This window comes from Coregonus clupeaformis, chromosome 30 (assembly GCF_020615455.1).
Source record: "Coregonus clupeaformis isolate EN_2021a chromosome 30, ASM2061545v1, whole genome shotgun sequence".
Classification (NCBI taxonomy): domain Eukaryota; kingdom Metazoa; phylum Chordata; class Actinopteri; order Salmoniformes; family Salmonidae; genus Coregonus; species Coregonus clupeaformis.
In genome coordinates, this window is record NC_059221.1 from 35141804 (window position 1) to 35166932 (window position 25129).

The 25129-nt window shown below is 43.1% G+C and overlaps 1 protein-coding gene across 3 annotated transcripts; it reads right to left on the reverse strand.

The window, feature by feature from the left end:
- Window positions 1–612: 612 nt before the first annotated feature.
- On the reverse strand, window positions 613–21733 carry slmapb (sarcolemma associated protein b). 3 transcript variants are annotated; one of them, XM_041855788.1, is made up of 10 exons: window positions 21628–21733; window positions 21250–21306; window positions 17074–17199; window positions 16783–16857; window positions 9280–9585; window positions 8725–8974; window positions 5448–5619; window positions 5003–5137; window positions 2048–2135; window positions 1557–1643 (listed from the first exon to the last, which is right to left on the reverse strand). In XM_041855788.1, the coding sequence occupies exons 2-9, from the start codon at window positions 21296–21298 to the stop codon at window positions 2052–2054; spliced, it is 1197 nt and encodes a 398-aa protein (XP_041711722.1). In that variant the 5' UTR covers window positions 21299–21306; window positions 21628–21733; the 3' UTR covers window positions 1557–1643; window positions 2048–2051. The 3 variants fall into 3 exon arrangements, with proteins under 3 accessions (XP_041711724.1, XP_041711722.1, XP_041711723.1); XM_041855790.2 differs by lacking the exon at window positions 2048–2135 and having other exon boundaries at window positions 613–1643; XM_041855789.1 differs by lacking the exon at window positions 1557–1643 and having other exon boundaries at window positions 2047–2135.
- Between the last annotated feature and the right edge of the window lie 3396 nt (window positions 21734–25129).

The following is a 25129-nucleotide window of genomic DNA, read 5'->3' on the forward strand; positions in this document are numbered from 1 at the left end:
TAAGACTACCCCTCGGGTGTAAAGCTGATCCCCATCTGGGGGCCCTATAACTAATATCCAGACCTGACTTCATCACTACACCCCCCGGCCTGCGTTGATGTTATTCATTATTAATATCAGGATAAGACTATTATTACATATCATTTGATGGGCTAGCAACGTCTTGCCTTATGTTGCCGGTGTAGCAAAATGGGCATGTGTCATTGAGATGGACTGCATGACGGCATTGAGGTGTGTGTGTGCATGCGTGTTATTTAAAAATATTGACTCAACACCTTTGCACAACACTGAGACAAGAGTCCTCTAAACGCCAAACACATGTCCAAGTTTAAGGTACTTTTCTCTGTTTCTTCCGAAAGCACCTCTGATTATCAATAGTAAAGGAATATCCATCAGAAATGCCTGGAGTAGTTCAAAGAACCTGGCATGATAGGCTACAACGTATCTAAGGCAAAATCAACAACTGTTCAACAGGACTCACATGCCATACTGTAAACATTGAGATTTTATACGGTCAATGAGAGGTTTCTACAAACCAAACTTAACATGTGGCTCCACTTAATGTCTAATATGTGGTACTATCAGGGTAATGGAGAAAAAGAATCATGATCATGAGATTTAGAATGTTTAATTAAGGTAGCACATAAAGTACATTTTAGAGCAAATAGCTATACTTCAAATTTAATCAACTATATTATCACTTTCCATATCTTTACAAAATACAATACATTTTGCACAATTATTTACATTGGAAAAAGCAATGCTTGAATTACAGTATATTTTGTGGTGAAGTTAATTGGATGGCAAATTAATTGATACTAGAGGTTTAAAATGCATGCAAACATTGATTCAAAAGGAGGTAGGCCTACTGAATAGTCAACAGTTAACATCAAATTGAGGGGGAACTTCTAACTTTTTGGGCTCAAGATCAGGATTAACCTCTGGGTATTCCTTAACCCTTTTTACCAGAATTATGTGAGTGAGTGTATGCAAATTATCTAAGATCATTCACCATGTATTCACAGATAGCCTAGGCGTTGCAATGCAGCAAATTCAAGTTTAAGGTGAATTTACATATTTTACTGGACTCTAAAACAAAGAAAGTGTTTAGGGCAGTTGGACCTCGAAGACAGAAGGTCTTTCTGCAGTAATATTATACATTATTAGTGAGGATAACAGTGTACAGTATCTTTAGCCTACATTCATTGTTGAAATCCTATGAGAAGATAGAGTCCTTATGTAAAACATAAAGAGAAAAACAAAATTGCATTTATGAGGTCCTGAAATTATAACTTTAGGAAGATTGAACTTGTCTTCAATTGTACAGTATATTTGATATTCATTTCTCTCTAAAATATATCAATTAAACTATATAAGTATTCAACTAAAGGGCTCTCCATCTGAACATGAGTAAACAACTGAACAGATTAGGAGGCAATGGGTTAAATAGGTTTAGTGTACAGAAGTCTGACCATATGTACGTATGTGTGCATGTTTGCACTCATATATCCTTGTGTGTGTGTGTGTGTGTGTGTGTATGTGTATGTGTGTGTGTCTCACACTCAGGTCCTGGCGTAGAGCACGGCAGCAGTCATAGTCGCTACCACGGCAACTGCGTGAGGCACCCACACGATCCATCCACTCTGAAATAGGAAGTGACACAAACTGAAACACTGACCTCAGCTCTGTCTGACAGGCTGCTCTAGCCCTTTAACAGCACTTGATTGGCCAAAGCTGTCATGGAATGCACATAGAAAAATAACGGTTAAAAGCAACATGTTAACATAGATAAAGACAAGACAAAAATCAGCCCATAGAAAGAGAGATTTGTTAGATATTAATGATCCAGGCAAGAGGGGAAGATGTCATATTAGAAATGTTAGTTCTGTCATGGGGAGACAACACTGTTTTTTTCTTCAGTATTTCTGAGGAATGAGAGAGACTTTTCAATTTCGAGACAGATTTTAGATTTGTTTCATGCAGTGTGCTGACAGAGACAAACGATGCGAGATGTATGCCGGGTTGACTGGACAGGAGTACGGTGTACCTTTCTACCACAATGCGCCGAAGCACCAATACAGCAAAGCCAGGATAAGGCCGATGAGTATGGCTTGGACAGGCAGCAATAGGGAGGTCTACAGGAGGGAAGGGATATAAAGAGACATCATTGGGAATGGGTGAATTTGACCCCAGAAGAGGGGGTCAACTCATCAAATATACTGAGTGTATTAAACATTAGGAACACCTGCTCTTTCCATGACATTGACTGACCAGGTGAATCCAGGTTAAAGCTATGATCCCTTATCGATGTCAATTGTTAAATTAATTTCAATCAGTGCATATGAATGGGAGGAGACAGGTTAAAGAAGGATTTTTAAGCCTTGAGACATGGATTGTGTATGTGTGCCATTCAGAGGGTGAATGGGCAAGACAAAATATTTAAGTGCCTTTGAATGGGGTATGGTAGTAGGTGCCAGGCATACCGGTTTGAGTGTGTCAAGAACTGCAACGCTGCTGGGTTTTTCACGCTCAACAGTTTCCCGTGTGTATCAAGAATGGTCCCCCACCCAAAGGACATCCAGCCAACTTGACACAACCGTGGGAAGCATTGGAGCCAACATGGGCCAGCATCCCTGTGGAATGCTTTCGACACCTTGTAGAGTCCATGCCCCGACAAAGGTAGGCTGTTCTGAGGGCAAAAGGGGGTGCAACTCAATATTAGGAAAGTGTTCCTAATGTTTTGTACACTCAGTATATTAATAATAATATGCCATTTAGCAGACACTTTTATCCAAAGCAACTTACAGTCATGCGTGCATAATTTTTTGTTGTTGTGTATGGGTGGTCCCGGGGATCGAACCCACTACCTTGGAGTTACAAGCGCCGTGCTCTACCAGCTGAGCTACAGAGGACCACATATTGATATTGGTACATAAAATACACAACACAATATGTCTCTGACCATATTCTAACATACTACAAGCGTGTCTAAGTCTAGAAGCAACAGTCAAGGGACAAGCGGGTAGAGAGGAGGGAGGACGGAGGGAGCAGGTGTTGTGTGATTAGAAATGCTCTGGTGAATCCTTCCTCCCACGATTCATGTTTGTGTCTGAGGTTATTTCTCCTTTAAAAAAAGTCAAACCTTCTTGTGCTATGTGGAATGGAACTGAGAATAGCATTCGCAGAACTGGTATCAGGTGTTCTGCTCTCCATCTCTCTGAAGTTGCTATTCTTGTGGGATATGCAGAACCCATTCTCGTGTTTCCTTAACTCACATCGTAGTTCTTGTGTGGTTTTATATTTTATTATATTTTCTATTATTACCTATATTATTATTATAATTATAATTATTATCCCTGCATTGTTGGGAAAGAGCCCTCAAGGTAAGAATTTCACTGTACTGTTTTACACCTGTTGTATCCTGTGCACGTGGCAAATAAATTCTGAAACTTTGAAACTTGAAACTCAAAGGAAGGGGTAGCCTGCTACTGGTGCTGCTTGAAGTCAATTTCATCTGAACGCATCTCAACTCAACATTTGAATTCAACTTCAACCCAACATTTCTAAAACATACAGTACCAGTCAAAAGTTTGGACACACCTACTCATTCAAGGGTTTTTCTTTATTTTTTACTATTTTCTACATTGTAGAATAATAGTGAAGACATCAAAACTATGAAATAACATATGTGGAATCATGTAGTAACCATAAAAGTGTTAAACAAATCAAATATATTTTAGATTTTAGATTCTTCAAAGTAGCCACCCTTCGCTTGATGACAGCTTTACACACTCTTGGCATTTTTTCAACCAGCTTCACCTGGAATGCTTTTCCAACAGTCTTGAAGGAGTTCCCACATATGCTGAGCACTTGTTGGCTGCTTTTCCTTCACTCTGCGGTCCAACTCATCCCAAACCATCTCAATTGGGTTGAGGTCGGGTGATTGTGGAGGCCAGGTCATCTGATGCAGCACTCCATCCCTCTCCTTGGTTAAGTGTGCCTTGAATTCTAAATAAATCACCGACAGTGTCACCAGCAAAGCACCCCCACACCATCACACCTTCTCCTCCATGCTTCAAGGTGGGACCCACACATGCAGAGATAATCCGTTCACCTACTCAGCGTCTCACAAAGACACGGCGGTTGGAACCAAAAATCTCAAATTTGGACTCATCAGACCAAAGGACAGATTTCCACCCGTCGAATGTCCATTGCTCGTGTTTCTTGGCCCAAGCAAGTCTCTTCCTCTTATTGGTGTCCTTTAGTAGTGGTTTCTTTGCAGCAATTCGACCATGAAGGCCTGATTCACGCAGTGTTACTTGAACACTGTGAAGCATTTATTTGGGCTGCAATCTGAGGTGCAGTTAACTCTAATTAACTTATCCTCAGCAGCAGAGGTAACTCTGGGTCTTCCTTTCCTGTGGCGGTCCTCATGAGAGCCAGTTTCATCATAGCGCTTGATGGTTTTTGCGACTGCACTTGAAGAAACTTTCAAAGTTCTTGACATTTTCCGGATTGACTGACCTTCATGTCTTAAAGTAATGATGGACTGTCATTTCTCTTTGTTTATTTGCGTTGTTCTTGCCATAATATGGACTTGGTCTTTTTTTTCCAAATAGGGCTATCTTCTGTACACCCCTACCTTGTCACAACACAACTGATTGGCTCAAACGCATTAAGAATGCCATGAGTGTGCAAAGCTGTCATCAAGGCAAAGGGTGGCTACTTTGAAGAATCTCAAATCTAAAATATATTTTGATTTGTTTAACACTTTTTTGGTTACTACATGATTACATATGTGTTATTTCATAGTTTTGATGTCTATTATTCTTCAATGTAGAAAATAGTAAAAATAAAGAAAAATCCTGGAATGACTAGGTGTATCCAAACTTTTGACTGGTACTGTATATATTTACAGTATGCGTGTTGAAGATGATTCATGCAATATCCCTTCTTCTTACTGGCAGTATCATATGGAAAGTCTTCATAGTGGATAACTCACTTTGTTTCCTTTCTCCCGCAGCATTTTCAGGTCAGCTTTACACTCCTCAAGCTCATCAGTGATCGACTGCTTTTCCTGCTCGGTCCTCTCAAACTTCTCCTTCAGGTCTGACAGCTCGGTCTGGGTCTCTTCGTACTGAAAACAGAGAGGTTATAAATATTACAGGGCATTCATAAAACATGCATAGAGCAACCGTAAGGCTTCTGTTTCAAATTGGATAAAAATGGGGGTTGTAAAAGTCCAGGCCCTCTTCAAATACTTTGAACATACATCCTTCCTTCCTCCCTTCCGTGAAGTGACCACTGGGCTAACAAGATAGGATTGTGATCATTCTGGGTTCCATTATATACTGTAGCTTTTATAGCCTATCCAGTCATGTCAGATCATAGATCAGGGATTACTTCAAGGAAGGGAGGACGACAGCGTGCGCATCCTCTGTGCCCACCTCTCTCTGCAGGTCCTTGGTGCGGCCGTCTGACTGGTCCAGCTGGCTCTGAAGCTTGGTGTTATCCTGCTGGTGCTGCTCCTGCTGGGCCCCCAGCCTCTTCTCCATCTCCCCCTGAGAGAGCTCCAGGGCCTTCAGAATGCTGCTCAGCTCAGCACTCTGGGCACATGAGCTGGGAGAGAGAGGGGTAGAAAGAGAGATGAAGAAGAAGAGAGACCGAGAGAGAAGGAGAAAGATAGAGAGACAGAGGTCAGGAACAGTGTTACTGTATATGAATGATATGTAGCCCAATGTATTCTAATTGTGACCATTTCAATGTCAAATGTATTGGTCTGTTAATTTTATTTATTTTTCTATTTATTTATTTCACCTTTATTTAACGAGGTAAGCCAGTTGAGAACAAGTTCTCATTTACAACTGCGACCTGGCCAAGATAAACCAAAGCAGTGCGATAAAAACAACAACACAGAGTTACATATGGGGTAAACAAAAAATAAAGTCAAAAATACAAACAGAAAATATATATACAGTGTGTGCGAATGTAGTAAGTTATGGAGGTAAGGCAATAAATAGGCCATAGTGCAAAATAGTTACAATTTCGTATTAACACTGGAATGATAGATGTGCAAAAGATGATGTGCAAATAGAGATACTGCGGTGCAAATTAGCAAAATAAATAACAATATGGAGATGAGGTAGTTGGGTGGGCTAATTTCAGAATGGCTGTGTACAGGTGCAGTGATCGGTAAGCTGCTCTGACAACTGACGCTTAAATTTAGTGAGGGAGATAAGAGTCTCCAGCTTCAGAGATTTTTGCAGTTCGTTCCAGTCATTGGCAGCAGAGAACTGGAAGGAATGGCGGCCAAAGGAGGTGTTGGCTTTGGGGATGACCAGTGAGATATACCTGCTGGAGCGCAGACTACGGGTGGGTGTTGCTATGGTGACCAGTGAGCTAAGGTAAGACGGGGATTTGCCTAGCAGTGATTTATAGATGACCTGGAGCCAATGAGTTTGGCGAAGAATATGTAGTGAGGGCCAGCCAACAAGAGCGTAAAGGTCACAATGGTGGGTAGTATATGGGGCTTTGGTGACAAAACGGATGGCACTGTGATAGACTACATCCAATTTGCTGAGTAGAGTGTTGGAGGCTATTTTGTAAATGACATCGCCGAAGTCAAGGATCGGTAGGATAGTCAGTTTTACGAGGGCATGTTTGGCAGCATGAGTGAAGGAGGCTTTGTTGCGAAATAGGAAGCCGATTCTAGATCTAACTTTTGATTGGAGATGCTTAATGTGAGTCTGGAAGGAGAGTTTACAGTCTAACCAGACACCTAGGTATTTGTAGTTGTCCACATACTCTAGGTCAGACCCGCCGAGAGTAGTGATTCTAGTCGGGTGGGCGGGTGCAAGCAGCGTTCGGTTGAAGAGCATGCATTTAGTTTTACTAGTGTTTAAGAGCAGTTGGAGGCTACGGAAGGAGTGTTGTATGGCGTTGAAGCTCGTTTGGAGGTTTGTTAACACAGTGTTCAATGAAGGGCCAGATGTTTACAAAATGGTGTCGTCTGCATAGAGGTGGATCCGAGCTTCACCAGCAGCAAGAGCAACATCATTGATATACACAGAGAATAGAGTCGGCCCGAGAATTGAACCCTGTGGCACCCCCATAGAGACGGCCAGAGGTCCAGACAACAGGCCCTCCGATTTGACACATTGAACTCTATCTGAGAAGTAGTTGGTGAACCAGGTGAGGCAGTCATTAGAGAAACCAAGGCTATTTAGTCTGCCAATAAGAATGCGGTGGTTGACAGAGTCGAAAGCCTTGGCCAGGTCGATGAAGACGGCTGCACAGTACTGTCTTTTATCGATCGCGGTTATAATATCGTTTAGGACCTTGAGCGTGGCTGAGGTGCACCCATGACCAGCTCGGAAACCGGATTGCATAGCGGAGAAGTTACGGTGGGATTCAAAATGGTCGGTGATCTGTTTGTTAACTTGGCTTTCAAATACTTTCGAAAGGCAGGGCAGGATGGATATAGGTCTGTAACAGTTTGGATCTAGAGTGTCACACCGTTTGAAGAGGGGGATGACCGCGGCAGCTTTCCAATCTCTGGGGATCTCAGACGTTACGAAAGAGAGGTTGAACAGGCTAGAAATAGGGGTAGCGACAATTTCGGCAGCTAATTTTAGAAAGAAAGGGTCCAGATTGTCTAGCCCAGCTGATTTGTAGGGGTCCAGAGCTGGTGGCCGGGGTAGTGGTAGCCAGGTGGAAAGCATGGCCAGCCGTAGCAAAATGCTTGTTGAAATTCTCGATTATTGTAGATTTATCAGTGGTGACAGTGTTTCCTAGCCTCAGTGCAGTGGGCAGTTGGGAGGAGGTGCTCTTATTTTCCATGGACTTTACAGTGTCCCAACACTTTTTGGAGTTAGTGCTACAGGATGCAAATTTCTGTTTGAAAAAGCTAGCCTTTGCTTTCCTAACTGATTGTGTATATTGGTTCCTGACTTCCCTGAAAAGTTGCATATCGCGGGGGCTGTTCGATGCTAATGCAGTACGCCACAGGATGTTTTTGTGCTGGTCAAGGGCAGTCAAGTCTGAGGAGAACCAGGGGCTATATCTGTTCTTAGTTCTGAATTTTTTGAATGGGGCATGCTTATTTAAGATTGAGAGGAAAGCACTTTTAAAGAACAACCAGGCATCCTCTACTGACGGAATGAGGTCAATATCCATCCAAGATACCCGGGCCAGGTCAATTAGAAAGGCCTGCTCGCTAAAGTGTTTTAGGGAGCGTTTGACAGTGATGAGGGGTGGACGTTTGACCGCGGACCCATTACGGACGCAGGCAAAAAGGCAGTGATCGCTGAGATCCTGGTTGAAGACAGCGGAGGTGTATTTAGAGGGTACATTTGTCAGGATGATATCTATGAGGGTGCCCATGTTTACAGATTTAGGGTTGTACCTGGTAGGTTCGTTGATAATTTGTATGAGATTGAGGGCATCTAGTTTAGATTGTAGGTTGGCCGGGGTGTTAAGCATATCCCAGTTTGTGTGTGTGTATGTGTGTGTGTGTATATGTGTGTGTGTGTGTGTGTGTCGGTGTGTGTGTGTGTGCGCACGAAAGAAAGAGTCAAAGATAACAGGGGATTAGAGTAAGGGGGAGTGTGAGAGCGGCAGAGACATACTGGGATAATTTTTGAGTTTAGTTGTGCACCATCAAATCAGTGTTTGATGTTTATGCACAGATGTTATTGCCAGTTGTGTTTCAGACTACTGACTGACCTGGCCAAATCCTTCTCTAGCTCCTTTTGCTTCTTCAGCATGGCCTCTTTCTCTGAGCGCATGACAGCACTCTCACTCTGTAGGTTCTCCTTCTCCTTCTGGTGAGCCCTGAGCAGTTCCTCCTTCTCCGCCCTGAGGGCAGCACACTCCTTCTGGTGTTTATTCAGCACTTCCTGTTTCTCTGAGCGCAGGGATGACACCTCCCTCTGGAGGCTGGTGCACTCCCTCTGCATAGACTCCAGTTCACCTGCTGTAGAAAACCATAGGGACCCTCAGACATGGCATTATATCACAGCGTGGTTGATAGTCTGTTTCTGCTTCAGTTAACTCCTTGATACTTTCAGTCAAATTATTTAGTCAATGTCTATTCTGGGCTGATTAGCTGCCCAAACTAAGTTGATGTGGACATACTTTCACATGAATGCAACTGTGAAGTAACTTTTTGTACAAATGCTTTATAAATCACATATATAATGCTCATTATTACAGATCAACATTGTGTATACAGCATATCAATATTTTTTATGTATTTTCTATGCACTGTATATGTAGTACCTTGTGACTCGGCAGCCTTCTGCCACTGCTTGCTCTGCTGCTGTAGGTCACCTTGCAGGCCTTTCATCTCACGCTCGTACTTGCTGGCTGTCTGTCGCCACTTCTCCATCTCCTTGGAGACGGTTGCTAGGTTACCCTGGACTGTAGAAACCTCCCGCTTCCAATCGGCGGTGGCAGCATCAAGGGCGCGACGCAGCGTCTTCACTTCTTCTCGGGATCTGTGCAGTTCATCTTGTGAACTCAGGGAGGCGCTGTCTTTCTGCTCTCTGAGGACCCCCAGCTCGTCCTGTAGCTGTCGCAGCTGGCCTGTTCACACAAAAGACAGTGGACATTTTTAAGGATGAGAAGGGTCATATCAGGGCCGGTCCCAGTAAGCAAAATGACGTTGAAAATACGTATTTCCAGACATTGAAGTTAGGTTCAATTTAGGTTCTGAATGAAAGGTGAAAAGGTATTTTCCATGTTTAAAATACATATTTTCCAGAACATTGAAAAGGCATCTTTTCCAAACATAAAAAAATACATATTTTCGGGACATTGAAATCAGGTCAATGTTCTGTTTAAATTTTTTTGCAGATGCTCTTATCCAGAGCGACTTACTGGAGCAATTAGGGTTAAGTGCCTTGCTCAAAGGCACATCGACAGATTTTTCACCTAGTCGGCTCGGGATTCAAACTAACAACCATTCAGTTACTGGCCCAACGCTCTTAACCGCTAGGCTACCTGCCGCCCTTGAACTAATGCTTCAAATAAAATAAAATAAAATGTTATTTGCCACATGCGCCGAATACAACAGGTGTAGACATTACCGTGAAATGCTTACTTACAGCCCTTAACCAACAATGCATAATTTTTTTATAAAAAAAGTAAAATAAAACAACAACAACAAAAAAGTGTTGAGAAAAAAAGAGCAGAAGTAAAATAAAATAACAGTAGGGAGGCTATACACAGGGGGGTACCGGTGCAGAGTCAATGTGCAGGGGCACCGGCTAGTTGAGGTAGTTGAGGTAATATGTACAGTGAGGGAAAAAAGTATTTGATCCCCTGCTGATTTTGTACGTTTGCCCACTGACAAAGAAATGATCAGTCTATAATTTTAATGGTAGGTTTATTTGAACAGTGAAAGACATCCAGAAAAACGCATGTCAAACATTTTATAAATTGATTTGCATTTTAACGAGGGAAATAAGTATTTGACCCCCTCTCAATCAGAAAGATTTCTGGCTCCCAGGTGTCTTTTATACAGGTAACGAGCTGAGATTAGGAGCACACTCTTTAAGGGAGTGCTCCTAATCTCAGTTTGTTACCTGTATAAAAGACACCTGTCCACAGAAGCAATCAATCAATCAGATTCCAAACTCTCCACCATGGCCAACACCAAAGAGCTCTCCAAGGATGTCAGGGACAAGATTGTAGACCTACACAAGGCTGGAATGGGCTACAAGTTGGTGCGATTATTCGCAAATGGAAGAAACACAAAATAACTGTCAATCTCCCTCGGCCTGGGGCTCCATGCAAGATCTCACCTCGTGGAGTTGCAATGATCATGAGAATGGTGAGGAATCAGCCCTGAACTACACGGGAGGATCTTGTCAATGATCTCAAGGCAGCTGGGACCATAGTCACCAAGAAAACAATTGGTAACACACTACGCAGTGAAGGACTGAAATCCTGCAGCGCCCGCATGGTCCCCCTGCTCAAGAAAGCACATGTACGGGGCCGTCTGAAGTTTGCCAATGAACATCTGAATGATTCAGAGGAGAACTGGGTGAAAGTGTTGTGTCCAGATGAGACCAAAATCGAGCTCTTTGGCATCAACTCAACTCGCCGTGTTTGGAGGAGGAGGAATGCTGCCTATGACCCCAAGAACACCATCCCCACCGTCAAACATGGAGGTGGAAACATTATGCTTTGGGGGTGTTTTTCTGCTAAGGGGACAGGACAACTTCACTGCATCAAAGGGACGATGGACGGGGCCATGTACCGTCAAATCTTGGGTGAGAACCTCCTTCCCTCAGCCAGGGCATTGAAAATGGGTCGTGAATGGGTATTCCAGCATGTTAATGACCCAAAACACACGGCCAAGGCAAGAAAGGAGTGGCTCAAGAAGAAGCACATTAAGGTCCTGGAGTGGCCTAGCCAGTCTTCAGACCTTAATCCCATAGAAAATCTGTGGAGGGAGCTGAAGGTTCGAGTTGCCAAACGTCAGCCTCGAAACCTTAATGATTTGGAGAAGATCTGCAAAGAGGAGTGGGACAAAATCCCTCCTGAGATGTGTGCAAACCTGGTGGCCAACTACAAGAAACGTCTGACCTCTGTGATTGCCAACAAGGGTTTTGCCACCAAGTACTAAGTCATGTTTTGCAGAGGGGTCAAATACTTATTTCCCTCATTAAAATGCAAATCAATTGATACAATTTTTGACATGCGTTTTTCTGGAGTTTTTTGTTGATATTCTGTCTCTCACTGTTCAAATAAACCTACCATTAAAATTATAGACTGATCATGTCTTTGTCAGTGGGCAAACGGACAAAATCAGCAGGGGATCAAATACTTTTTTCCCTCACTGTACATGTGGGTAGAGTTAAAGTGACTATGAATAAATAATTCACAGAGTAGCAGCAGCGTAAAAATATGGGGTGGGGGTGGGGGGGCAGTGCAAATAGTCCGGGTAGCCATGATTAGCTGTTCAGGAGTCTTATGGCTTGGGGGTAGAAGCTGTTGAGAAGCCTTTTGGACCTAGAGTTGGCGCTCCGGTACCGCTTGCCGTGCGGTAGCAGAGAGAACAGTCTATGACTAGGTTGGCTGGAGTCTTTGACAATTTTGAGGGCCTTCCTCTGACACCGCCTGGTATAGAGGTCCTGGATGGCAGGAAGCTTGGCTCCAGTGATGTACTGGGCCGTACGCACTACCCTCTGTAGTGCCTTGCGGTCAGAGGCCGAGCAGTTGCCATACCAGGCGGTGATGCAACCAGTCAGGATGCTCTCGATGGTGCAGCTGTATAACTTTTTGAGGATCTGAGGACCCATGCCAAATCTTTTCAGTCTCCTGAGGGGGAATAGGCTTTGTCGTGCCCCCTTCATGACTGCCATGGTGTGTTTGGACCATGATAGTTCGTTGGTGATGTCGACACCAAGGAACTTGAAGCTCTCAACTTGTTCCACTACAGCCCCGTCGATGAGAATGGGGGCGTGCTCAGTCCTCTTTTTTTTCCTGTAGTCCACAATCATCTCCTTTGTCTTGGTCACATTGAGGGAGAGGTTGTTATCCTGGCACCACACGGCCAGGTCTCTGACCTCCTCCCTATAGGCTGTCTCATTGTTGTCGGTGATCAGGCCTACCACTGTTGTGTTATCGGCAAACGTAATGATGGTGTTGGAGTCGTGCCTGGCCATGCAGTCATGGGTGAACAGGGAGTACAGGAGGGGACTGAGCACACACCCCTGAGGGGCCCCCGTGTTGAGGATCAGCGTGGCAGATGTGTTGTTACCTACCCTTACCACCTGGGGGCGGCCCGTCAGGAAGTCCAGGATCCAGTTGCAGAGGGAGGTGTTTAGTCCCAGGATCCTTAGCTTAGTGATGGGCACTATGGTGTTGAACGCTGAGCTGTAGTCAATGAATAGCATTCTCACGTAGGTGTTCCTCTTGTCCAGGTGGGAAAGGGGAGTGTGGAGTGCAATAGAGATTGCATCATCTGTGGATCTGTTGGGGCGGTATGCAAATTGGAGTGGGTCTAGGGTTTCTGGGATAATGGTGTTGATGTGAGCCATGACCAGCCTTTCAAAGCACTTCATGGCTCCAGACGTCAGTGCTACGGGTTGGTAGTCATTTAGGCAGGTTATCTTAGTGTCCTTGGGCACGGGGACTATGGTGGTCTGCTTGAAACATGTTGGTATTACAGACTCAGTCAGGGACATGTTGAAAATGTCAGTGAAGACACTTGCCAGTTGGTCAGCACATGCTTGGAGTACACGTCCTTGTAATCCGTCTGGCCCTGCGGCCTTGTAAATGTTGACCTGATTAAAAGTCTTACTCACATCGGCTACGGAGAGCGTGATCACATAGTCATCCGGAACAGCTGGTGCTCTCATGCATACTTCAGTGTTGCTTGCCTCGAAGCGAGCATAGAAGTGGTTTAGCTCGTTTGGTAGGCTTGTGTCACTGGGCAGCTCGCGGCTGTGCTTCCCTTTGTAGTCTGTAATAGTTTTCATGCCCTGCCACATCCGACGAGCGTCAGAGCCGGTGTAGTATGATTCAATCTTAGTCCTGTATTGACTCTTTGCCTGTTTGATGGTTCGTCGGAGGGCATAGCGGGATTTCTTATATGCGTTCGGGTTAGAGTCACGCTCCTTGAAAGCGGCAGCTCTACCCTTTAGCTCAGTGCGGATGTTGCCTGTAATCCATGGCTTCTGGTTGGGGTATGTACGTACGGTCACTGTGGGGACGACATCATCGATGCACTTATTGATGAAGCCAGTGACTGATGTGGTGTACTCCTCAATGCTATCTGAAGAATCCCGAAACATGTTCCAGTCAACTAGCAAAACAGTCCTGTAGCTTAGCATCTGCGTCATCTGACCACTTTTTTATTAACCGAGTCACTGGTGCTTCCTGCTTTAGTTTTTGCTTATAAGCAGGAATCAGGAGGATAGAGTTATGGTCAGATTTGCCAAATGGAGGGCGAGGGAGAGCTTTGTATGCGTCTCTGTGTGTGGAGTAAAGGTGGTCTAGAGTTTTTTTTCCCTCTGGTTGCACATTTAACATGCTGGTAGAAATTAGGTAGAACGGATTTAAGTTTCCCTGCATTAAAGTCCCCGGCCACTAGGAGTGCTGCCTCTGGATGAGCGTTTTCCTGTTTACTTATGGCCTTATAGAGCTCATTGAGTGCAATCTTAATGCCAGCATTGGTTTGTGGTGGTAAATAGACAGCTATGAAAAATATAGATGAAAACTCTCTTGGTAAATAGTGTGGTCTACAGCTTATCATAAGATACTCTACCTCAGGTGAGCAAAACCTTGAGACTTCCTTAGTATTTGATTTTGTGCACCACCTGTTGTCATCTAATTTTTTTTCAAATGATTGAACATTGGCTATTAGGATTGATGGAGAGGCAGTTTACTCGCTCGCCGTCGGATCCTTACAAGGCACCCCGACCTACGTCCACAATATCTCTGTCTCTTTCTCCTGCGAATGACGGGGATTTGGGCCTTGTCGGGTGTCTGTAGGATTTGCTTCGCGTCTGACTCGTCGAAGAAAAAATCTTTGTCCAATACGAGGTGAGTAATCGCTGTCCTGTTATCCAGAAGCTCTTTTTGGTTATAAGAGACGATGGCAGAACCATTATGTACAGAATAAATTACAAATAACGCGAAAAAACACACATAATAGTACAATTGGTTGGAGGGCTGTAAAACGGCAGCCATCCTCTACGGCGCCATCACGAGATTGATGGCTCTAGTGGTTACGCTCAACAGCTCAGGAATCTTGGGCACCTGGAACAGGCTAATACTAACGTCAACACTTGCTACAGTGGTCCCTAACAGTAAGCCAGGCCTGGAGTGCCACCCCAGTATCCATGCCCCCCTCTCTGGCCAGGCAGAGCCCAGCTGTTGTGTCTGAAGGGCTGGGTGGGTCTGCCTTGGGGTCTGAAGCCATAGTGAGGAGGATGTGGAGGGCCGTTATATACCGGGCCCCATCTTCTTCTGCTTGGGCACTGGAGGACACCACAAAGGAGCAGCTGGGTAGATCACCTGGTATGTGTGGTGATTTTGGAGGAAGGTAGGGGGAGGACGGGTTTCCCTGAGGCCACTATCCTCATCTGAGGATGAACCGGAGTGGTAGTCAGACGTCACCCTATCCACAGCGCTGGTCACCTTTTTAGTCACATCCTCATCACCATCACTGTTCTGAATGAAAGTTGAAAATACTTATTTTCCAGATGTTGAAAATATGTATTTTCCGTATGTTGAAATCAGGCTCATTTTTGGTTCTGAATGAAAGTTGAAAATATGTCATTTATAGACGTTTATGTTTGGGCCAAATCAAGGCTGGTCCAGACCGGACAAAATCTGAACCAAACATAGACGTCTATGATTGGTTCAGATTTGATACAGACCAAAGACCAATGTCCGTGGATGTGGAAATCAAGTCTGGAACTGCACCAAAACAAGACGTCCAAAAGGCGTCGGCATCGGTCCGTGCTTACTGAGGTGTAGCCTACAGTGTTGCCTGAAATTGAATTTTATGAATGCCCATCTATGAGGTAAGCCTACTGTTTGTAAAACACACAAAAAACGACTTCCAAAAGACGTCAGCTCATGCTTACTGGGGTGTAGCCTACCATGTCAGCCCACAATGGAATTTATATCAGGGCCGGTCCTTGCCGTTTTGCCACCATAGGCAAGACCAAAAAATGCCCATCCATGTGAATGCCCATCCATGTGGTAGGCCCACCGTTTGTAAAACAGACCATTACATTGATTATTTAAGCTCTGAATATCAGCTACGCAACTTTATCAGGAGTTATCACAAGCCTATTTGCAATGTGTTTACACTATGATCAGCTTCTCAAAAATTGACGGATACAAACTTGAAACCACTGACCATGACAATGGGGTGAAGCTCCTGGACAACAGTTGTGATTGTCCATTCCATATTGTCCATTTTACTTTGACCTGTCCTGTTTTTAGGATATGTTGTTTGTTAAATGACAATGCATTTTTTATTTGATTGATTGCCATTTAGGTTTGGCTATTTGATCGGAGAAACCTGCATGATGGAAAAAGTGTCTGTCTCATTACATTGTCATTCATTTTATCTCCAGCCTGTAGGCTACAGAAAAGGCCACATATTATTTCTACCATATCCTATATCTGCTACATGATTTATGTTAGATAATTATTTTGACAGAACGTTGGTGGAGCACTGCAGAGATGCGTCTTTCCAACAGCACCCTGGAGAGGCATGCTGGGAATGGACAAGCAAAATATTTTGCGCCTTAGCCTGTGGCCACTGCTTATCAAAGGGCGGCATCAGCGCTCACCTAAAAAGCCCATATGCCACTAGTTGAGAGAAATTGTCTTTGTTTTTGGGTAGAATTACGTGAGGGTTTTATGTGTAGTTGGAGGTGCGTCTTGGTCAGTTCAGCTCAGAAAATGCCGCCTTCGACAATCTGCCGCCATAGGTTGCCGCCTAATGAGGGGGCCGGCCGTGGGTTATTTCATTAACTGGGTGCAGAAGGGTGATACACATGATGGGTGATGGGGGGGGGGGGGTATTGTGCAGTGAAGCTCTCTCTATCTCACAGGACTGAACCAACAACACAACTACACACAAACTTGAACCACATTTACAGTTGCCTAGATTCATGAACAGACACGCATACAAACAAAAACCCAGCTCTACCCACACACATTCCTGCACATTTCTCACACACCCCAAAAGTAATTGTAGTAAGGAAGATCCTTACTACAAACAACACACACACTAAGGCCCATAGCTACCGTGTAGGAGTTTCATCTGTTTTGCAGACTCGTCAGCTTGCTGCTTGTTGGCTCTCCTCTCCTCCTCCAGGACACCTGCAATGTATGACACAAATAATACATTAAGTTAACTTCTCTAACTGAGAACATTCACTGCTGCAGCTGTTGTGTGTGCTTGTGCCTTTTACTTGATACAGTATTGGGTAATGACTGTAAGTCGCTTTGGATAAAAGCGTCTGCTAAATGGCATATATTATTATTATATTATAATCCACTGTTGTGTGAGTGTCATTCCCAAAGCTTTTCCATTACCTTGTAGTTCCATGCATTTCAGTTTTCCTGTGTTGGAGAGCTCGTGGGCCTCATGAAGCTCCTCGTTCAGATGCTTGATGACCTTCTCTGAGTCACTTGTTCCCATGTTGGATCGATTCATCTCATCTGGCAAAGGAATGGAGGTAAATACAGTGTTCGGCAGAGGACAGACCAACATGACAGGGTGGAGACTGTTGAGCTGCACTTACAGCGCATTTGACTTCTTCCCAAAATATTTTACGTTACAGCCTTATTCTAAAATTGATTAAATTGTTATTTTTTCCCCTCATCAATCTACACACAATACCCCATAATGACAAAGCAAAAACAGGTTTTTAGAATTTTTTGCAAATGTATAAAATATAAAAAACGGAAATATCACATTTACATAAGTATTCAGACCCTTTACTCAGTACTTTGTTGAAGCACCTTTGGCAGCGATTACAGCCTCAAGTCTTCTTGGGTATGACGCTACAAGCTTGGCACACCTGTATTTGGGGAGTTTCTCCCATTCTTCTCTGCAGATCCTCTCAAGCTCTGTCAGGTTGGATGGGGAGCGTCGCTGCACAGCTATTTTCAGGTCTCTCCAGAGATGTTCGATCAGGTTCAAGTCCGGGCTCTGGCTGGGCCACTCAAGGACATTCAGAGACTTGTCCCGAAGCCACTCCTGCATTGTCTTGGCTGTGTGCTTAGGGTTGTTGTCCTGTTGGAAGAAGAACATTCACCCCAGTCTGAGGTCCTGAGCGCTCTGGAGCAGGTTTTCATCAAGGATATCGCTGTACTTTGCTCCGTTCATCTTTCCCCCTATCCTGACTAGTCTCCCAGTCCCTGCTGCTGAAAAACGTCCCCACAGCATGATGCTGCCAACACCATGCTTCACTGTAGGGATGGTGAAAGGTTTCCTCCATATGTGACGCTTGGCAATCAAGCCAAAGAGTTCAATCTTGGTTCCAAACTTCTTCCATTTAAGAACAATGGAGGCCACTATGTTCTTGGGGACCTTCAATGCTGCAGATATGTTTTGGTACCCTTCCCCAGATCTGTGCCTCGACACAATCCTGTCTCGGAGCTCTACGGACAATTCCTTCAACCTCATGGCTTGGTTTTTGCTCTGACATGCACTGTCAACTGTGGGACCTTATATAGCCAGGTGTGTGCCTTCCAAATCATGTCCAATCAATTGAATTTACTACAGGTGGACTCCAATCAAGTTGTAGAAACATCTCAAGGATGATCAATGGAAACAGGATGCACCTGAGCTCAATTTCGAGTCTCATAGCAAAGTAGTTATGTAAATAAGGTATTTCTGTTTTTTATTTCTAAAACCTTGTTTTCACATTATTGGGTATTGTGTGTAGATTGAAGAGGGGAAAAAACGATTTAATCAATTTTAGAATAAGGCTGTAGTCAAGGGGTCTGAATACTTTCCGAATGCACTGTATATACCGTAGGGGAAAATGAGGACAAATATTCTTACAAATGTATAGATGACTGACATTAGCCAGTGTAGTTCAACATGTGGTCTGGTACTTTCTGTGACCCTTGTTAGGCCTTTGCGAGATTCCAAAGCTAATGTCAAACTTGACTGAATGTCTGACTCTCTGGACTTTTTTGCCTCCCCACTCCCTGCCAACAGATTAAATTTAGCCATGGATGAAATGTGAGATAATTTCCCAAGACAACCAAAAATGGGACTTTTACATAAACTAATTACATCCCAAAAATAGACTAATTAATAATGTCATCTGAACTCACATATAGGTGTCCCCTTATATTAGTGGGCACTTATAGTAGTCAAGCCCTGTGATGTACCCTCAAAACAATCACATCTCTCACAGTTTCAAAGCAATGCCCTCTACTGACTATGAATTCATAGGTCGAAAAGATGACTAGTAGAGAAAGCAACGCATAACTCTGTCTCAAAATAGACGGAATAAAACCCAGCTAAAACTCTTCTTCTAATCTGCTAGGGCTGTAAAAAATAGATGACCTCATCCTAGATCAAGCGTTTGGCAGAGGCCAAAACAAGACGCCAGAACAGATCGAGCCTGTGCACCTTAAATGGAGATATCAGAGGGCTATGACATCACTGTGGCAGACACTGTATCAGTGCAGAAACTAACAATATGGGTGTTTCAGATAACAGACATGCACACACAACCTCTCACACTCGCTAGCTCATTTAAATACACATGTGCAAACGTTGCTGTGGAATATTAGCTTTGACATCAAACCAGAGAACTAATCAGAGATGTTAGTTATGCTAATAAATGTCCATAAACGAAGCAGTGTTTAGAGTCTGCTGGAGGCTGGTGCCCCCCCGCCCCCCGCTCAGGCACATGACCTCCTGCTGTGTGTGAGGACAGGGAGGATTGCTCTGGCCTCTATCTGAGAGAGAGAGTGTGTTTGTGTGTGCGTGTGTGTGTATGTCTGTAAATAGCTAAATGAGCATGAGAGAAACTGAGAGAGATAGCAAGAGAGAGGGAAAGAGAGAGAGGCTGTGTGTGTGAGAATGTGTCTAATAGAGACAGGATGTCTTAGAGCAGGGGTGTCAAACATACGGCCTGCTGGCAACAACAAAAACTAATAAAAAACTCTATATACTATAAAATAACTAAAACCAAATCGAAACTGTGTAGAAATTATAATGGACCTACCATACCGTTTCTTGACTGTGTTCAGCTCGCTAATAATCACCGAAATGAAAGCTAGACAGTCAGGGAGCTTAGAAAATTCAAAAAACGGTTAAGGACTATTTTATGCAAATTTTGACAGTGAGGAAATATAAAAAATGTTCAGTGCGGCCCTCTGGACCTCGTTGAAAACCAAATGCGGCCCCCGGAGAAACATTTGTTTGACACCCCTATGTTAAAGGTTTATCTTCACTGACACACCGTGGTCGGCCATTACTTCTTAGGATATTTGGTGTCATCAAATGATGCCGGATGAAAAAACACAACCATGGAATATTCCTTTCTGCATCTAAAAATATCTCTCATACTTGCTGGTTCGTCGACCATTATATTGCCTCATAGGCACCACAGAATGAACATAATGAGAATCCTTCTAACCCTTTTTCTATTTTTACATCTCATCATGCTAAAGGGTATAGCTGTCATGCTCCATCTTCCCTAATGTCTAAACCTGTTACCATTGAAAGTGGCAGCCATTCAAAACTGAGTCAGAGTCATCATGATTCCCTGACCTGTACTGTATTTGTATACATTTACACTCACAAAAAAATGCCTGATGCTTTGGATTACATTTACATCATTTAGCAGACGCTCATATCCAGAGCGACTCACAAATTGGATATTATTGCACACAGAGTGAGTCCATGAAACTTATTATTTTACATTTACATTTTAGTCATTTAGCAGAAGCTCTTATCCAGAGCGACTTACAGTTAGTGCATACATTTTTCATACTGGCCTCCCGTGGGAATCGAACCCACAACCCTGGCGTTGCAAGCGCCATGCTCTACCAACTGAGCTACACGGAGCTACAGAATATACTGCAGGTGTAATGATTTGTATGTTAAAAGGATAACTTCGTTATAAAGCTCTGATGAGATTTACACTATAAACTGTGAAAAATGATAACCCTAAGGTAAAATGTGTTATTGTTGTTATGGTGAATAGCCAATGTGTTCTGTATAGCCTACGTAGCATTACTAATTAGTAGCATTACTAATTAATTGATCATGCACAATTGATTTACTCACAGACATGCCTCAGGAACATACACAAGCTACTCCAGTGTCCTCTCTCAAATGTTATTCTCTTGTTAGAATAGGTTGTCATTCCTGTCAACCTAAATGTCAATACTGTCATTTAACAGTCATTTAAGTTGATCCCTAATGTATTAGAGGCTCCTTCAGATTACGGTTTGATTCCACTTGAAACCAGAGAACTGTGGCCATAAGCACAATGCCTTATATAGCAATGTGAGCTCTTAAATGTCCTGTTTCCACACCCAGTCTTTCCTTCACAAAGTCTCCCTCTCTTTGACCCTTTCCTCCACACTCGGCAATGAGGTCTGGAATGACTTGCACAAGTCAGTAATAGAATAGGAGGTGACTGGTTAGAGACATCAGAACTGATCCAACAGATCCCGGTCAGTTACTACACTCTGTCCAATTACATGTAATAAGAATAAAGAGAGGGTTTGTGCTACCTTTAATGAGTGAGACCTTCATGGGTTCTTTTAGCTCCTGATGATCCATTTGCTTATCTGCAAAAAAGGATACATTCTCATTTCATATGAGTACACTGACTATGCAAACAGTTTGGGGTGAGAGATGAGCTAACTTGAGAATAAAATATTGACAAGATATCATAGCAGATGAAGAAATCAATAACATATGAAGCACAAGACTGAAAAATGTAATTGAATGTGAAATTAATGTGCATACAACATACATTGAGGACTTTATGAAGAGACGTTATATTACAATTCTATGAAATAAATTACAAAAGGATAATAATCTATAATAATAAAGCCAATATAATGCAAGTACATTACATTTCAAAACATATAATAATGTGATATTACCTCAGGTCAGGTGTCCTCTGCTATTATCCGTGCTGGGGCTACAGCAGTCCCTGGCATGAAGAATTATTTCCAACTATCTGATTTTTCAGATGCGAAATGGAATAGTCCATCTGAAAAGGGGGAGATCAAATGCAATAACAAAGACTATCCATCAGGCTGCCAAGCTATTTTCCAAGGCATGTTAGAAAAAGAACCACTGGTACAGTAAGAATGACTGGTTGATTACCTTGAGGGTAGTCAAAACCTAACGATAGAGGTCACCCAGATCAAAACAATAATTGTCACAAATAGTCCCCCCTCTTCATGGTGGAGGGTCCCGGTCTTTCCACAGTAGGTCATGAATCTGACTAGGGCATCTCGGAAGCTGCAGCTGCATACTGAAACAGAGGGAGGTTTTGTTCAGGGAATGAGCTGCTCCCAGGCCAGTTGGTTCTGATGTAGAAACGGGGGCTTAGCCTAACAATAGGACCTTCCAATGTGAGATTGTGTGTGTGTGTGTGTGTGTGTGTGTGTGCCCTTGTTATGCCAAGTAGGGCACTGCCATTTCCCTTTAATTTAACTCCATGCTGACCATATGTATCCATATGGATAAATGATGCTGGAACATTTTGAGCTCTGAAAGGGGTACTGTTGACAATAAAAGCAGGACATAGAAACAGAAACAAATTATGTATGACATAATATAAACTGGTGTAATGTTAGAGGTGGATAATGTAACTAATACACTGAACTAATATAGTGTGACATTACAAAGGTTAGGAGGCTTTGCCAGAAGTTCAGAAAGGGACAGAATAATAAAAGAGATTATGCAAAACCACAGAGACTAATCTAGGAAATCCATGAATGAGGGAAACATACTGCCAGACAGTTCACTTCCCTGATACATGTGTAAATATTGTACTATAAATGGTGCCTTCCTGTATTATACTTATGCTAAAATATTGGATTATTTCTTATTGTTGTTGCATTGTCGAGAAGGAACCTGCAAGTAAGCATTTCATTGGACAGTGTATACCATGTGTATCCTGTACATACGACTAATAAAACTTGAAACTACACAGTCTCAAGGACAACCTAGAGAACTGTGACCAAAACAGAATGAAAAAATAAAACGTAAATACCCCCAGGGTAATACTGCCACTCTGGTGTGTGTGTGTGTGTCAACCAAATACTGTGACTTCCACAGAACAACAGCGTTTTTCCTCCTAGCACATGACCCAATGCCAATGGCTACTATTGCTGCTTTTAAACTGAATGGATACATTTTATCATCTATCTCCCGAGTGGTGCAGTGGTCTAAGGCACTGCATCGCAGTGCTAGCTGTGCCACTAGAGATCCTGGTTTGAATCCAGGCTCTGTCGTAGCTGGCCGTGACCGGGAGACCCATGGGGCGGTGCACAATTGGCCCAGTGTCGTCCAGGGTAGGGGAGGGAATGGCCAGCAGGGATGTAGCTCAGTTGGTAGAGCATGGCGTTTGCAACGCCAGGGTTGTGGGTTCGATTCCCACGGGGGGCCAGTATGAAAAAAATAAAAAAATATGTATGCACTCACTAACTGTAAGTCGCTCTGGATAAGAGCATCTGCTAAATGACTAAAATGTAAATGTACAGATGAATAGAAATTAAGAAGGGAGTTAATCAAATATTTCCAACAGGGCCCAAAGTTTTTTCTGACCATGTGATGTGACCTGGAGTGGAGAAAATCTGGAACCTAATTAAAGGGTAGAACTAGGGCCCAGTTTGTTTTGGTCAGGTCATGTGGTAACCCTTAAACATTTTACTAAATCCATTGCTCTGTATTAGGCCCTGCCAGATCAAGAAATTCTCATCAATGTCCACTTTTAGTCACCTTATATTGTCTTGATACTGGAGACACAAAATAGATGTTTTTATAGTTCCTGGAAGTATCCTGTGAGAAAAGGTAGAAAACCAAGGGAGGTAGAAAAGCAAGAGCGCTTTATACATAGGCCTACAGAATAGTATGTAAAAAAATATATAGGAAAAATAATAAGGTCACTTCAATTAATTTCCCAGTTGAACCGTTTGGGAGTGTTCCTATGATGAGATTTTGTAGTACTCTCGCTAGAAATATTCACAGAACAAAAAACTCAAGACTCTAGGTCATCTAAAAAATCTTTTGATCCTTTCTTCAACAACCTAGATATCTTAATTAAACCACTACCAAAGCCTTTTCTTCTGTGCTAGTCGAGCAAGTGACAATAAGGTATCAATATTAGACAGAGGAAGAACAATTTCATATAGGCCTGCCTACCCCCTTTATTAGTGTCTTCATTCCAGCGCTCTCCACTGACCCCTGGCCTGAAGGCCCAGAATCATACTGCCCCCTTTCTCTTTCTCTCTCTACCCCCCCCCTCCCCTCCTGTCTCTATGTCTTTCTCTCGCTCTCTTTGTCATGAAGTAGGGCCAGAGCATTGAGGCAACAACAATGAGGCCTATACTGAATCCAGGCCTACACTATGAATTTACTTACCTCATGTTTCAAACCTGTCAATCCTGTGACCAGTGCAATGTTGGCCAATTCAGGCAAAGATAAAGGTAATGTGTTTTCACACTTTGTCCCTTTCAGACCATTTTTGTGAACTCAGTGCGGTTTGCTTAATTTTTTTGTGCAGTGTGAATCTCCAAAGGAACTCAGACACCCCCAAAAGAGGCCCGAAGTGAACCGAACTGAGACCATCTCGAGAGGTGGTCTGAGTTCGGTTCGCTTGAATTCCGTGATCCGGTTCCCTTTCTTAGGGTAATGTGAACACAAAGCTCCCCAGGTTCACTTGTCATTATTCCCGCACCACACACTAGACTACTGCAACACCATTTCCCCTGCCATAACCCCTCACATTGGTGCCACAAACGAGAGAAGATGATGATATGCAGGTTCGCGAAAACAAAAAGTGTGCTGTTTTGGGATATTGATTAGCGATTGTCAGTGGTGTTAAGTACTTAAGTAAAAATACTTAAAAGTACTACTTAATAATTTTTTTGGGGTATCTGTACTTTACTATTTATTTTTTTGACTACTTTTACTTTTTCTTCACTACATTCCTAAACAAAATTATGTACTTTTTACTCCATACATTTTCCCTGACACCCAAAAGTACTCTGTACATTTTGAATGATTAGCAGGACAGGAAATGGTTCAATTCACGCACTTATCAAGAGAACATCCCTGGTCATCCCTACTGCCTCTGATCTGGCGGACTCACTAAACACGTGCTTCGTTTGTAAATTATGTCTGAGTGTTGGAGTGTGCCCCTGGCTATCCGTAAATTCAAAAACTAGAAAATTGTAATTTAAGGAATTTGAAATGATTTATACTTGTACTTTTACTTTTGATACATAAGTATATTTTTGCAATTACATGTACTTCGGATACTTAAGTATATTTAAAACCAAATACTTTTGGACTCAAGTATGTATTTTACTGGGTGACTTTCACTTTTACTTGAGTCATTTTCTATTAAGGTATCTTTACTTTTACTCAAGT